Source organism: Chanos chanos, chromosome 8 (assembly GCF_902362185.1).
Source record: "Chanos chanos chromosome 8, fChaCha1.1, whole genome shotgun sequence".
Taxonomy (NCBI): domain Eukaryota; kingdom Metazoa; phylum Chordata; class Actinopteri; order Gonorynchiformes; family Chanidae; genus Chanos; species Chanos chanos.
This window is the reverse complement of record NC_044502.1, coordinates 32088277-32105580: the sequence shown is the minus strand read 5'-3', so window position 1 is coordinate 32105580 and position 17304 is coordinate 32088277. Positions and strand designations below refer to the sequence as shown.

General features: G+C 39.7%; 1 protein-coding gene across 1 annotated transcript; it reads left to right on the top strand.

Moving 5' to 3' along the window:
• The first annotated feature begins 136 nt into the window (after positions 1–136).
• On the top strand, positions 137–3127 carry si:ch211-284e13.6 (uncharacterized). Its single transcript, XM_030783104.1, has 3 exons — positions 137–157; positions 2333–2995; positions 3103–3127. The coding sequence occupies exons 2-3, from the start codon at positions 2364–2366 to the stop codon at positions 3125–3127; spliced, it is 657 nt and encodes a 218-aa protein (XP_030638964.1). The 5' UTR covers positions 137–157; positions 2333–2363.
• Positions 3128–17304: the final 14177 nt, after the last annotated feature.

The window sequence follows — 17304 nt, the reverse complement described above, 5'->3', positions numbered from 1 at the left end:
GTGATACCGTTTTTTCAAATATTATTTTTTGCCAAAAGAGAGGGGTTTAATATTTACCATGTTGATACATTGTTGACTGCTATAAATTGAATCGCACACAATGCAGAGTACATCAACGAAGGCTTCACAGGACCGCCAGGAACTACGGTAACGTAAGGTAAAATTAGAAGAATTAAAAAAAAATTGTTTTTGCGGAGACCTTGTCATCTCTAAAATGGTGCAAATCCAAGCTTTGGTTTTGTTGTTAAAGCAATTCTTCTCATCACCATAGTTAATTGGTAAACAAGTGATCGCGTTTTTCTCTGTCAACATGATTTGTGCCTAACAGTGACGATGCATACTGATATGTAGTTAAAGTAACTGTTATGTAGTTAACGTTGTATTTAGCAGGTTTAAGTAAATGACACATTATTGTTTTTGCTGTCTCTACTCACGCCATGATCACGTTCTCGGATAGTGACGGGTTTAAATTATTACGCATCAGTGGACTCCAAATTATCCGTAGCATTAACATGTTGGAAGCACTCGTGCAGTTCAAGCAATGTGGTTTTGGGGCCCTCAAACAGAGAGCAAGAGAGGGGAGAGAGAGAGAGAGTGCGCGTGAGCGCCTTTCAACTGCAGCTACAATATTGCTGCACGATTCTGGATTCTGGCACTGAAGGCGAGGCCACCCCAAATAAACGTGGGGAGGGAACAGCGAAGACAACAAACCCTCGAAATGTAGGCCATCGCGCGTGACCCAATTCCTCACACACAGCACTGTGTGTACAAATGTAGAGCACGGCTGCCCCCCCTCCCCTCACTCATCGGCAGGGCTCCAGGGCGAGTTCTTGTGTGTGTTTTATATTCTGTGCCAGGATGTGTACAGGGTGTTCCATGATTCCGTGAAAAAAGAGAAACACTAGAACTAAGTTTTTATACTATTCCGTTGGGGTTGTATCTATTGCTGTGGATGAAGTTACTAGCAGTCAGCTGTTGAACAGTACTTTCATGGACTGGTAAGGATGTAAGCACACATACATTTCAAATTTCCAGCTACTCAGTTGGATATGAATGACTGCATTAACCAACAGGCTTGTCAAATAGTGTTCTTATCAAACTGCTGGAGCAATATGATTTTACTGAAGGTCAATAACAACATTTTGCCCGGGGGGGGGAGGGGGGGGGGGGGGTGAAATCCAGCCGCCATTAAAGATGACTCAGAGCATCTTACTGTTGTTATTGACCTTGAATCTGTTACCTTTCATCTCTAAGTCCTGTGCCTTGGGAACATAGTGGATGGATCTACAGCTTTTCCTAGGCAATATCAGGTGTTCTTGGCTCTGAACTTACCAATTAGCATAAGACTCTGAGATTGTAGTATGTGACAGATATTTTGTTTTTAGCCTCCGGCAAATGCAGTCTGTCTGGCTCTGACCTACTTTTCTCTTTTACTTCATACCTGCAGAGCTATTTATATCTTTGACACAGGACTGAGAGAGCAGCTCTCTCTCTGTCTTTCTCCCTCTCTCTCTCTCTCTCTCTCTCTCTCTCTCCACAGGTAAAATCACTGTGGAGCTAAACTGTGGAAGAAGTACTCAGAGAGAACAGTTGCCATGGAAATCATCGCTTGTTGTTATTATAACCGGAAAGTTTCTAAACTGTGCATGTGACCTCTCTGTGAGGGCACGTGAATTTGTTTGGATAGGTGCTGGTAGCAAGGGTTGCTCCTGCACAGTGTGTGTTTACAATGAAATATGAGATGATAGGGCCTGTGGCACCGCAATGACAGGTTGAACAGGTTGTACGTTTCTGTTACACCGGGGAAAACACTGTCCTCAAAACTAGTGCACGTCCTCGGGATGTAGCTGTAAACTGATCCTGCTCCATCAACTGGAACTAGTTGTTATGTTAATGTTTGTCTTGAAGGTCCAGCAGATGTATATTATGACCTGGACTCACATTGCAACTAGAGGGGCCTAACTGGCCGTCTTGGAAAGCTAATTACCTTATGCCTGCAAAGTCCTATTTGTCTGGATATAACTGATTATTTATGGTTCAGTGGAACTCGTAAAACTTACACTGTTTTTGAATGCACGAATTAAACATGTCATGAATCTTAAATAACCTTTACCATGTCCTTCCATATACCACCGACTTTTCCATCCTGTCAGTCAGTGCTAGGGGACGTAACTCGCCCACAGCTATAGCTGCTTTAGCCCTTTGACTTACTGTGATTGGCTATTGTCCCTACAGCCGCTGAGTGACTACTAAATTCCTTTTATTTATTATTTATTTATTTAATTATTTCATATCAATAAGCATTTGTTGTTGTTGATGTTGTTTCCTGTAGGTGACAACAGCCGTACTGCGTAGCTCTGGTCATGGAGGACAGGAATCGCCTCCCTCCAGATGGTGGAGGAAACCCCAAGCTCTCTGGTTCAGCTCACCAATCAGAGCAAAATGCAGAAGTCAGACGGGAGGTCAGGGAACAGGTTGACTTGACCTCCGCACATGCGAAGATCAGGAAAGAGGAGATCTCCGATGTTCCGCGAAAGGTGCCACGTTTTCAGTATGTGGACTTCCCGTCTCTACATCAGTGCATTCAGCAGCTCTCAGTGCCTCCTCTAGATGGCTGGTTAGCATCATGCCAGCTAGGAAAGGCACCAGGCCATAGTCCTGCAAGCCCTAAGGAGAAGGTACCCAAATTTAAGTATGTGGATTACCCATCCCTTCATCGTTGCATCCAGCAGCTGTCTGTGCCTCCACTGGAGAGCTGGAGCTCCAGTCTGCTCAGAGCCAGGGCAGAGGGAGGCTCCACAGACTCTGCAAAACCTTCTCTGTCGGACTCTTTGAGAATGAACCAGGGGAGCGGAACAAGATCCCAAGGGAAGAGGGAGAGGAGTCCGAGTCCGGAACGTCCTCTTCCTTGGCAACACCCGGGAAAGTCAAACCCAGCTACCAGCAGTGGCAGCCTGCCATCAAACTCATCTTCTCACTGTGAAGAGAAGGATAGGCATTTCAGAAGCTCAAAATATGTTTACCTCACCAAGGGTGGAATCGATTCTCACAAAGTAGTGGATCTAGACAGCGCATCTCAAAAACCCTTTGGTTCCATGTCAGAGTGTGCCAGAGTGGAACCGGATAGAGCAGCAGGGAGGGAGTGGAGAGACAGCAGGCCATCTGTGATCAGTGTCGTTCACAGACACAGAGAACAGCACTGGGTGAAATCAGAGGACAGAGCGAAATACCACTGTTCTCCAGATTTAGCTCAAACAGTGAGGAAAACCATGCCAGAACTGGTGTGTCCTTTCTGCCAAAAGATATTCTCAGATCCAGTGGAGCTGAATGCTCATCAGCAGAGCCACAAAGATAAGGTTAATCACTTTCCTCTGTCTGATTACACATCCTAATTCCCTTCTCTCTCTCTCTTTGATTCTATGTAATTACCTCACACAAGAAGTCATTTTATGTTTTAATACATTAATACATGCTTAATGTAAGAGAATTTACTGTACATCCAAGCCCTTTTTGGAGATGTGATTCCAGGTGTAAGAGAGATTTATGTTTACATTTATGTTTATGTTTATACTAATATTTTTTCAATTTTCTGCTTCTTTTTTATTATCTCAGAGGCTACACTGACATGCCCAGGTGAGAGACTTATCATGGATAGCACTGATCACCTGTTTAAGACCTTCCAAAGCCAGTCACCACAAGCTACAACAAATGGTATCCCCCTCTGTAATAGGGCTATCTCCACTCTGACAGTGGTAATGGGAGGTATGCTGTGAGTGTGCTTTGGAGTAATGAAAGAAACGCCTAGCAGATGAAGCCCCATTGGTGAAGGCTGAATGGCAAATATGGGATGTTTCAAGTGAAAAATCTGATACGTTTTGTTTTCTGTCAACTGACCACTGGTGATCTTGAGAAGATACATCCAAAAAAAGAGAATGAGGAAGAAAGAATGGAAGAGCACCATCCTCTCAAAGTTTGGATTTATCACCTAGAATGTGAAGTGCATAGTGCTGGTTCAAAGGTGAGCAGTGTACGTGTACATTAAAAAGTTCTTCTTTGACATATGGATTCATTATAAACCTTACCTCAGAAGAAGTGGTACCTTAGTTTTTCAGTTAAACACAGATTTTTAGTTTTACATGCTTTGTTTTTTCACCAGAAACACTCACTGAAAGTGTTTTGATTTGCCATGCCATTAATGATTGAGGTTGTGTTAATAGTGAATTTGCAGAAAATTGATATTTAACTGTCAGATGGGTTCAAAAATGGGTCTAATACTTGCCAGCGAAAGTCTAATAATTGCTAGTGAATGTCTAATACTTGCCAGTGAAGTGATTTTCTGAGTGACATAACTGTTCGTATTGTTTTCCGTCATTCTTACATGAAAGAGACAAAGCAGCATCTTTAAGCGTTGGTCTTTAAGACAGTTTGTAAGGCTTTTTTGATCAATCCACCACATACTGACACACTTACTGAATAAAAAACACTGATAAATATCCGTGAATAATGTATCATAACAGTAACACTGACAATTTAAATACAAAGAGGCAGTGGTTAAAGTGACCCCATATGTCAAAAAGGGTGAAATACCTTTTTCATACTGAAGTGAACCCAGGGATGCCTGGGAGTTTAGCTTTAAGGTTTCTTCCAGAAAGGAATGCCAGTGCTCTCCTGTTTAAGGGCTTTGGTGGGGTCAGAGGTAGTAACTGTGTTTGTGTTTGTGGGTGAAGAATACAGTACACAGAGGTTTAAGCACAGAGGAGGGCTTTGTGTTCTATATGAGAGACTGAATATCTAGTTTTGGGTGCCTATAAAACCTGAGGCTGTTGCTTTTGCTGCAATATAAACACAGGCTTCTTTATTATTTGTTACTGGATTTTTATATTCTTTGTATTTGGATGTTTTTTTATGGTAATCAACCTAAGGTGATGTTTAGATGGTAGAATTAACTTAAAACTGTTCTTATACTTGTCTTCAAAAGTTTTACTGTTTGTGTGTATTAAAGATTTTGTACAGAACCAAGTGTATTTCTATTCCATTTTTCTACTCTGTTACTCTGCGCAAATACACTAATAAGTAATACACTGTGCTGTGAGGTAAATTTTGGACTTCATGTTTTTCATACTGACCTGTAACTGTAAATATTAGAAGCCCATTCTAGTGTGTTTTACCAGTTAGACAAGTTATATCTACCTTGAAGGACAATGAACCTTCCTATGAAAGACACTGTAGAGAAATGTTATGGTGGCTTTTTTAGCACAATAACGTTTGATAACATCAATTGTTTTCATTATTATTTGGTTTAATGCACAAGATAATTTATTAAGGTTCCGTGGTGCAGTCCATTATTATATATAATTAACAGTCAACAAAATGTTTCTTAAAACAAAAACAAGCAAGTAAACAAAGAGTTAACAAATTTCACAACTGTTATATGAAAGAAAAAAATACTTACACTTTATAGACGACTGGATCTGTGAGGGACTCTTTGGGACTTTCCACTTTTGGATTCTCCAGTTATGGGATACACCGTGTTGTCCCACAAAAACTAGCGTCATCCTCTCATTCCTCAGAGAGCAGCTCACACTGCCACAACTGATGCTGCTAAAACGCTGCACCTTTAACCTTGACTGGCATGAACAAAGCTTCACCTCAGGCAGGAGCAGAAAGAGTCAAAATATGTTTATGAATGACAAAGAAGACACTGGCGACAGATCAGCTACACCACAACACAAGGTGGAGGGGCGGAGGGGTACAAAAGAGGCTCGAATAGAGCAGGAAGTCAGAGACTGAAGCTATGGGAGCCAGCACAGGTTTGTACCGTTACGTTCCAATTAAAAACATATTTATAACTAGCAATTTATGTCAACTGTTTTTTCAGTGTTGATAACTTGACAGCGTGTGAGTGAACCAGCTTTGTTTGAACTTTCAAGTTTATGATATATCTGATACGCTGCTGCAAAGTTTAGTTTCTCTTTCACTTTTTTTTTGTGTCGTTGCATTTCAGAAGCTGAATTCAGTGTTTAGTTACAGTGTTTAATATTTTTCAAAGCAATTTATGAATTGTTTGCTTTCCCAGTATATTTCCCTTGATTTCTGATTTATTTCCAGGCAAGCAAACCACACCAGAAAAGGACCTAATTGATGACAGAGAGCAGGTAACAGCTAGGTTATCTGAGCAAAAACCTTCCAGTCAGTAACACCCTTGTGTGTATAAACAGGCCAGAGACAATAGTGTCACGAGAGCACTGAAAACAGTATCCTCTTGTGAATAATTATAACAGTGTAGGTGTAATTGGAATATGGAATAGAAAATGACTGAATTGAGTTTTGGGTAAGACTTTTTGTACTACAAAAGATATGTTTTCAAAACCTAGTGTGTACCTCCGAATTTTTTGCATTGTTACATAAGCTGACATTAGAAAGCTTTTCTGTGGTCACAACGTCCTATTTATTAACCAATCCCATTGCCCTGATCCCCAGTGCCCAGAACACTTGTCCCCTTTGAAGAAACTACTGGACAAAGATAGATTGCCCAGTCAACTGGCACAGTGTTCTCAATGCCCATCAACAAGGTTCCTATGCTACAACTGCCTTTACCCCTGTCCAAACCCTGGAGATCCAGGCAATGCCGTCTGTGACAACAAGTCCTGCCATCTGGTGAACACTCTCCTGTCTTGTGAGACGGTGACTGACCCAAACAGCAGTGTGCGAGGCTGCCCACTGTTTCGTGCCTGCCCTGAATGTCACAGTCTGATAATGCACACAAGTGGATGTAGATATGTCGATTGCAAGCAATGCAATCACAGTTTCTGCTACATCTGCCTGGAGAGCCCAGAGGAGTGTGGGAAAGCTCATCGCCTGTATTCATCTCTGACCTGTTCCAGAGCAGGCAGACAGAGATTCAAAACTCTCAATGAATAATATACTGTCACCATCAGTTCGGTCAGGCCACAGGATGGTGCTTCAGAACATTACCTCGAAAAGATTTACAAGTGAAGAGGTTACTAATTATTTCTGAATGCATTGCATGGATTAAATAATGTATCATCTTTGCAAACAATCAGTGTAAATATGTATATCAGTAAATGTGATTCATTTAGGAAGAGCTTATGTCTTTAAATATTTATTTATACACTAAATAAATCACTGTAATTAATTCTGTCTGCAGTCAAAGATTTTATTCACTCAGCTCCTACAGGAAGAATCATACGTGATAGATTTAACAGTATATAATTATGAATATGCAATAGACTAATGTTTATATATCACCAAAGTTAACTTTTGCATAGCTAATCCATTATATGAAGGACTTGCAAATTTCTGTTGAAATCTGTTAAGACAGTGACTATACACATGCACGTGAGTAAGAGATAAATTAGCAGGTTGACCTAGGAGGCCGTGTAGGTTCAATGAGTTGCGCAAGCATCTAAATTTGAAAGCTACTGTTTCTTTGTAGACCTGTGGGAAAAATTCTCCATAATTTAGTTAACAAGCTGACAATTCATAGGCACATTCAAAGTGAGCGCAGTACCATGTACTCAGTAATGTCATACTTTAGTGGTCCACTGCTCATTACATTGCACAGAAAAGCAACACAGCCTTTAGGTCTTAGTAATAATTTAAAATGTAATGAGTTTGATTCAGGGGGCACATACATATTAGTAACAATTCCAAGCAGATTTGGTGGACTCTGAAGATGTCTACATTTGATGAACATATATCTATATCTCTTAAATAAAACTAATCCATTGCATTGCAAATATTGGCTGTTTTGAGTGAAAAAAAGGACACATTTTATGGTCTGGCAACTGAGCAGTGGTGGTTTTGAGAAGGTAAGTATATTTACAAAGAAAGAGAGAGAAGGAGAAAAAAGATGACTTATTCATATTCATATATAAACTTTAAGTTTTTCTAACCCACATCACATTGTCTTCTGTTCTTCACCGGGAAACAGAAGACTAACCAGAGGAACAATTCAGCGGTGTCTGTTTTGCTTCTAAAACAGAAGATGCACTAGGAGTGGTCTAGGAGTCCCATCACCACACCAGCTCCTTAAAAAGACATGATTTTACATCAGCTGTTTTCATTATTACCTGTTTTTTTTTTTTTTTAGTCAAGGTTATCCACTGAGGTTCCATGATTTAATTTGTGCACAGCAGTCAACAAAATACAATAGATGAAAACAAGTAAATGAAAGAACCATCAAGAACTTCTCAACTGTTTGCTTACGCAAACAAGTAAGCAAGTTTGTGAGGGGCTCTTCTGTGCTTTCCACCTTTAGGATCTACTGCACCATTCGACAAAAACACAAACTTTTTTCTCTCATTCCTCAAAGAGGAGAGCACACTTTTAGTGCCGGTAATGCTGGTAATTACTGGATCTTTTAGCTTTAATACTCTGAATACACAATGCCTTTAACCAGAAGAAGAAACATTACAACATGTCAGTGAATGTCAGAAAAAACATGTCAGAAAAAACTGGTGGAAAAAAGAAAGAGGGAAAAAGAAGGAAAAGGAGAGGCATACTGAAAAGGAACAGAAAGAGCTGTGACTTACCGGAAATCAGTACAGGTCTGTACCATCACATTACATCAGTTTTTATGAAGAAAAACAACAAACCCTCCTATCAAAGATACTGGAGAGAAATCTTACCACTGCTTTTAGAACAAGGTAAGGTCTGATAATATCAGTTGTTCACATTATGACAAACTTTTACTGAGAATAAAAACAAGCAAATGAATGAACAGGTAGAACATTTCACTGCTGAAAAAAAAGAAAAGAAAAAAAAAGAATAACTGTTTTAGTTACATAAATAAACAGATATGTGAGTGACTCATTGGTACTCTCCACTTTGGGACTCTCCACCTCTAGGGTCCACTGTGCCGGCCCACAGATACTAGCTTCGTCCTCTCATTCTTCAGGGAGCAGCACACGCTGTCACTACCAATGCTGGTAATTGCTGCTTCTTTGACTTTGAATACTCTAAACACAGGATGCCTTTAACCAGAAGCAGAAGGCGTCAGAATGACTTAATGAACGGCAAAGAAGAAATTGCCGACGGATCAGGCACATCACAGCCTCAAAGAAGGAAGAGAAGAGGTGGACTAAATAGAAATAAAAAGTTGCCAACTGAAGCAATGGAAATCAGTGCAGGTCTGTGTCATTGAAGTCCGCATATTAATAATGTATAATTAATCATTTACAGTGATTTCTTAATGCTGAAAATGTGGCAGTTTGTGAGCGTAAGTTGGCTTTGTTTAAACCGTCATCTTTGTTTTGTATCTGATACTGCTGCAGAGTTAGCTTTTGCTTTCACTTTCTTAAGGTCTTTGTAACATAAGAGCAATGTTTACTTAGAGAGCTACAGTTTTTGTCATAAAATATGAACAGCATTCTTTTCTTTAATGCTTCACTTGCCCCTCTAACTTGTCCCCAGCTAAGAATACTTTACTGGACGATGACCATATTAATATTAGCACACCAACAGCCAGGGTATCTGAGGTAAGACATTCATCTTGCTAACGCGCCTTTGAAACAAGTAGAGATGAGATAAATGGCACATTTGTTTACAGTAGTTGAAACAGTTCATAGATGCCTCATGCTGACTTTGAAAATTTAAGTGATTTGATATTTAGACTGCTAAACCTAAGCCAGCAGTTCAAGAGATATGTTTGAGTACTTGCAAGAAATTCACTTAAGATGCTTTTATGAAAAACACAGCTAACAGAATGACATTATTTTTTCTCAAGCCGCCAATCCTGTACTATATGACAATGCAGGAGAACAGACCTGAACAGACTGAGCCAGTGAACTTTGATCTCATGAAGATGGTGAGCAGAGATGCCCTTTTTCTTTTTTACCAGGCGGAGAGGACATTGAAGTCCTAATGGTCTCTTCATTGACATTGTTCTTCTTTGTAAACACTGAGGCATTAAACTGAAAAGGAAATGGACCATGCTAAATTTGACCCTGAGACTGTCCATGTTTGACTATGTAACCACATTTTAGTATTGATATAATCCATGTTTGTCAAAGAAAATAAGACTACGACAGCACTCACAAAACAGCATGTTCTTTTCAGTAATTGCTATAGTGTAGTTTTTCCCTGATTGAAAAATTACTTTGACATTAATTTTGTGTAATTCTTGGAAATTTTACACTGGAAAACCAGCTTTCAGAACTTTACATCTGAATCATATTCATCCTGTCCTTAATTTTCATTAGAAAACATTGGTCAAAATGTCCCACATGTTAATCAATCCCATTGTCCACAGTGCCCAGAACACTCGTCCTCTTTGAAACAGCAACTGGACAAAGCTGGATTGCCCAGTCAACTGGCACAGTGTTCTCAATGCCCATCAACAAGTTTCCTGTGCTACAACTGCCTTTACCCCTGTCCAAACCCTGGAGATCCAGGCAATGCTGTCTGTGACAACAAGTCCTGCCATCTGGTGAATACTCTCCTGTCTTGTGAGACGGTGACTGACCCAAACAGCAGAGTACATGGCTGCCCACTGTTTCGTGCCTGTCCTAAATGCCACAGTCTGATAATGCACTCAGCTGGATGTAAATATGTTGCATGCACGCAATGCAATCACAGATTCTGCTTCATCTGTCTGCAGCGATCAAAGGAGTGCAAGAAAGCACCAGATCTGTATTTCTCTCCAACTTGTTCCAAACCCAAAGCAAGTAGACAGAGATTCAAGACCTAAAACAGGAGGGCAGTCCTGTCATCCAGATCACAACTTCAACTGCTAAAGTTCAGAATTAAGGCCACCAGCGGCACTGACTCAGGGAAATGATCATGAGGTTGGAACAGCACAAACATATTATGCATTAACATGTAAAAAACAGAAAACCTCTGTTTTAATGTTGCAGACATGCAGGGAGAACATGAACATCTGTTTATAATTCTGTACAAAAAAAAAAAAAAAGATGCCTAAGCAAACATTCTGATGTGGAAGCTCTACCTTTTGCTTGTCTGTAGACATGTGGATCAGCATGATCCCCATAAGATTTGTCAGCAAGCAAGTTCATTTATCAGTGCATTCAAACTGAGCACAACATTACACATTACCCAACATTAGGGGGCAGTAATATCCTAATTTATTAAATGACATACAGTGCCAAGAAAAACAACATGAATTGCTCGATTTGCTCTGATTCATTATTATTAGTTAGAATAAACCACATGATCAAATCAAAAAAAAAAATTAAGATAAAAACTAAAAACTGAATTAATTCGGAAAATGCGAGTCATAGTTTTATCCAAAGTAGTTCACACTTTTTTAACACTGAAGTGAACCCAGGGATGCCTGGGAGTTTAGCTTTAAGGTTTCTTCCAGAAAGGAATGCCCGTGCTCTCCTGTTTAAGGGCTTTGGTGGGGTCAGAGGTAGTAACTGTGTTTGTGTTTGTGGATGAAGAATACAGTACACAGAGGTTTAAGCACAGAGAAGGGCTTTGTGTTCTATATGAGAGGCTGAATTTGTAGTTTTGAGTGTCTGTAAACTCTGAGGCTGCTGCTTGTGATGTAGAACTGTTCTTACAAATGTTTTGCCGATCATCTGTATTAAAGATTCTGTACAGAACTGAGTGTGTTTCTGTTCCACTTCTGTGCCCTGTGAAACTCTGCACACATAAACTGTATTCTGTATTCTGTGCTGTGAGGTAAATTTGGGACTCCATTTTTTTTTTCATAAAAACCTGAAACTGTAATCTTTAGAGGCCCAGTCCACTGCATTTTACTAGTTAGACAAGTAAGTTTTCATGAAGACAGACAACAAACATTCCTATCAAAGGCACAAGAAAGAGATGTTATGATAACTTTTTCTATAAGGTAGCATGTGATAATTTTAACTGGTTCATTATTACCAGGTTTGTTTAATTATTTAAAATAATATAGTGAGGTTCTGTGATGCAGCTTTTGGACACTAAACAAAATGTTAACAAAATGTTACTGAAAATGAAAACAAGCAAATAAAGGGGGATATGTTATTCAGAGAAAATGTTGTACAAAAAGAATTACTTGTTTAGTCACACCAGTAAACAAGTATGTGAGTGATTCTTTGGGACCTCCCACTTCAGGACTCTCCACCCTTATGATCCACAGGCACGAGCTTCACCCTCTCATTCCTCAGGGAGTAGCACATGCTGTCACTACTAATGCTTGTAAAGACTGTATCTTTGAACTTGACCTCTCTTAAAGAAACGCAGGAGTTGAAAGTAGTCAATGAACGACAGAGAGGACTGGATTCTCCACAACAGAAAATCAGAAAGAGAGGGGGTGAACAACCATGGAGTGAACAGCAGGAAGTGACAGACTGAAGCAAAAGGAATCAGTGGAGGTCCATGCCATTACAGTCCACATATTGATAATTGATAATGAATCATTTCAGCAGTTTCTTAATTCTGAAAATGTGGCAGCTTACATGTACAAATCAGCTTTGTTTAAATCATCAAGCATGTTAAATCTGATACTGCTGAAAAGCTTTGTTCATGTCTTTGTAGCATAATGGCAGTGTTTTGTTTACAGTGTTAAATATTTTTTGTCGCAAAATATGAATATCATGCCTTTTTGTAATGCTTCACTTGGCACTCTAACTTATCTCCAGACAGGAATACAACCTTAGTGATATAAGCAGCCAGCCAGCAAGGTCATCTCAGGTAAGACATTCATCTTGCTATACACCGGGAAACAGAAGACTAATCAGAGGAACAATTCAGTGGTGTCTGTTTTGCTTCTAAAACAGAAGATGCACTAGGAGTGGTCTAGGAGTCCCATCATCACACCAGCTCCTTGAAAAGACATGATTTTACATCAGCTGTTTTCATTATTACCTGTTTTTTTTTTTTTTAATCAAGGTTATTCAGTGAAGTTCCATGATTTAATTTGTGCATAACAGTCAACAAAATACAATAGATGAAAACAAGTATATAAATGAACCATCACAAACCTCTCAACTGTTGTATTGAATAGAACAATTTGCTTACTTAAACACGTAAAGTTTGTGAGCGGTTCTTCCATGCTTTCCACCTTTAGGATCTACTGCACCATTCGACAAACACAAGCTTTTTTCTCTCATTCGTCAAAGAGGAGAACACACTCTCAGTGCTTATGCCAGCAATTACTGTATCTTTGACCTTTAATACTCTGAAATGAGTCCCTCGCTTCAATAACATCAGTTCTTTACATTACAACGAGATTTTACTAAGAATAAAAACAAGCAAATGAATGAAGCAAATGAAGGTAGAACATTTCACTGCTGTACAAAAAAAAAGAATAACTGTTTTAGTTACATAAATAGACAGATATGTGAGTGACTCACTGGTACTTCCCACTTTGGGACTCTCCACCTTTAGGGTCCACTGTGCCGGCCCACAGACGCTAGCTTCGTCCTCTCATTCTTCAGGGAGCAGCACACGCTGTCACTACCAATGCTGGTAATTGCTGCTTCTTTGACTTTGAATACTCTAAACACAGGATGCCTTTAACCAGAAGCAGAAGGCGTCAGAATGACGTAATGAACGGCAAAGAAGAAATTGCCGACGGATCAGGTACATCACAGCCTCAAAGAGGGAAGAGAAGAGGTGGACTAAATAGAAATAAAAAGAGCAGGAAGTTGCCGACTGAAGCAATGGGAATCAGTGCAGGTCTGTGTCATTGAAGTCCGCATATTAATAATGTATAATTAATCATTTACAGTGATTTCTTAATGCTGAAAATGTGGCGGTTTGTGAGCGTAAGTTGGCTTTGTTTAAACCGTCATCTTTGTTTTGTATCTGATACTGCTGCAGAGTTTGCTTTTGCTTTCACTTTCTTAGTGTCTTTGTAATATAAGATCAATGTTTACTTAGAGAGCTACAGTTTTTGTCGTAAAATATGAACAGTATTCTTTTCTTTAATGCTTCACTTGCCCATCTAACTTGTCCCCAGCTAAGAATACTTTACTGGACGATGACCATATTAATATTAGCACACCAACAGCCAGGGTATCTGAGGTAAGACATTCATCTTGCTAACGCGCCTTTGAAACAAGTAGAGATGAGATAAATGGCACATTTGTTTACAGTAGTTGAAACAGTTCATAGATGCCTCATGCTGACTTTGAAAATTTAAGTGTTTTGATATTTAGACTGCTAAACCTAAGCCAGCAGTTCATGAGATTTGTTTGAGTACTTGCAAGAAATTCACTTAAGATGCTTTTATGAAAAACACAGCTAACAGAATGACATTATTTTTTCTCAAGCCACCAATCCTGTACTATATGACAATGCAGGAGAACAGACCTGAACAGACTGAGCCAGTGAACTTTGATCTGATGAAGATGGTAAGCAGAGATGACCTATTTCTTTTTTACCAGGCGGAGAGGACATTGAAGTCCTAATGGTTTCTTCATTGACATTGTTCTTCTTTGTAAACACTGAGGCATTAAACTGAAAGGTGAATGGACCATGCTAAATTTACCTCTGAGACTGTCTGTGTTTGACCATGTAACCATACTTTAGTATTGATATAATCCATGTTCGACAAAGAAAATAGGACTACGACAGCACTCACAAAACAGCATGTTCTTTTCAGTAATTACTATAGTGTAGTTTTTCCCTGAGTGGGAAAAAAACGCTGAAATGAATGAAGAGTGTGAAATTAATTTTGTGTAATATCTTGGAAAACCAGCTTTCAAAACCTAGTTTGTTTAAATCATTCATCCTGTCCTTGATTTACATTAGCATACATTTTTGTGATCAAAACTTCCTACATGTCAACCAATCCCATTGCCCTGATCCACAGTGCCCAGAACACTCATCCCTTTTGAAGCAGCTACTGGACAAAGCTGGATTGCCCAGTCAACTGGCACAATGTTCTAGATGCCCATCAACAAGGTTCCTATGCTACAACTGCCTTTACCCCTGCCCAAACCCTGGAGATCCAGGCAATGCTGTCTGTGACAACAAGTCCTGCCATCTGGTGAACAGTCTCCTGTCTTGTGAGACGGTGACTGACCCAAACAGCAGTGTGCGAGGCTGCCCACTGTTTCGTGCCTGCCCCAAATGTCACAGTCTGATAATGCACATAGATGAATGTAAATATGTCAGATGTATGCAATGCCAACACAGTTTCTGTTTCATATGTCTGGAGAGGTCAGAAGAGTGTGGGGAGGCTTTTCACCTGTATTCATCTCTGACCTGTTCCAAACCCAGAGCAAGCAGACAGAGATTCAAAACCTAAACCAGGATCACACCACTTCAGGACTGTAATGTTTTTAGTGTTTTACTTGTCTCAATAAATTCTATACTGTCACCATCAATCCAATCAGCCCACAGGAAAGTGCTTCAGATTATTACCTCAAAAGGATTTACACGTGAGGAGGCAACTGATTTGGCTGTCTGCTGTTCTGTGCCTGCCTCAAATGCCACAGTCTGATAATGCACACAAGTGGATGTAAAAAAGTCTGATGCAAACAATGCAATTACATTTTCTGCTTCATCTGTCTGCAGTTATCAAAGGAGTGCCAGAGGGTGGCAGATCTGTATTTCTCTCTAACCTGTTCCAAACGCAGGGGAAGCAGACACACTCAAGATCTAATATCAAACTGCAGTCCTGTCATTCAGATCACAACTTCAACTGCTAAAGTTCAGAATTAAGGCCACCAGCAGCGCTGACTCAGGGAAACGATCATGAGGTTGGAACAGCATAAAGACATTATGCGTTAACATATAAAAGACAAAAAAGCTTTGTTTTAATGTTGCAGACATGCAGGGAGAACATAAATATCTGTATATATTTCTTTAAAAAATGAAGATGTCTAAACAAACATTCCAGTGTGGAAGCTTTACCTTTTACTTGTCTGTAAATGTGTGGGAGAGCGCGATCCCCATACAATTTGACAACAAGCACCTACGGGCAGCATGGTGGGTAGCGCTGACGCTGCATGTCAAGCAGGTCCTGGGTTTGATTCCCTGCTTGGCCAGGATCCATTTGGGGTGGAGTATGCATGTTCTCCCCGTGTCTGCATGGGTTTCCTCCCACAGTTTCTGAAACATTTTATTCTTTGGCAGCTGACCACTGGTGATGTTGAGTAGGCACATACAAAAATATTAACAGAAAAGTACATTTATTTACCCGGACATTAATAGTCAAGGCTGTGTTAATAGTGAATTTTCTAGTAACTGGTTTTTAATTCTTACATAGTAAAAACAAGATGGGACGCTTTTTTGATCAGTCAGCCAAGCAGTAACACACTTAAAATTATCAGCAAAATTAGAAACACTGGTAATTGTTAGTGAATGATGTATCACAAAAACCACACTGACAATTTAATTACAAAGAGGTAGTGGTTTACATGCCATATGTCAAAAAGGGTGAATTACTTTTTTAACACTGAAGTGAACCCAGGGATGCCTGGGAGTTTAGCTTTAAGGTTTCTTCCAGAAAGGAATGCCAGTGCTCTCCTGTTTAAGGGCTTTGGTGGGGTCAGAGGTAGTAACTGTGTTTGTGTTTGTGGATGAAGAATACAGTACACAGAGGTTTAAGCACAGAGAAGGGCTTTGTGTTCTATATGAGAGACTGAATATGTAGTTTTGAGTGTCTGTAAACTCTGAGGCTGCTGCTTATGATGTAGAACTGTTCTTATAAATGTTTTGCCGATCATCTGTATTAAAGATTCTGTACAGAACTGAATGTGTTTCTGTTCCACTTCTGTGCCCTGTGAAACTCTGCACACATAAACTGTATTCTGTATTCTGTGTTGTGAGGTAAATTTGGGACTCCATTTTCTTTTCATAAAAACCTGAAACTGTAATCTTTAGAGGCCCAGTCCACTGCATTTTACTAGTTAGACAAGTAAGTTTTCATGAAGAAAGACAACAAACATTCCTATCAAAGGCACAAGAAAGAAATGTTATTACAACTTTTTCTATAAGGTAGCATGTGATAATTTCAACTGGTTCATTATTACCTGGTTTGTTTAATTATTTAAAATAATTCAGTGAGGTTCTGTGATGCAACTTTTGGACACTAAACAGAATGTTTACAAAATGTTACTGAAAATGAAAACAAGCAAATAAAGGGGGATATGTTATTCAGAGCAAATGTTGTACAAAAAGAACTACTTATTTAGTCACACCAGTAAACAAGTATGCGAGTGACTCTTTGGGACCTCCCACTTCGGGACTCTCCACCCTTATGATCCACTGTGCCGTCCCACAGGCACGAGCTTCACCCTCTCATTCCTCAGGGAGTAGCACACGCTGTCACTACTAATGCTTGTAAATACTGCATTTTTGAACTTGACCTCTCTTAATGAA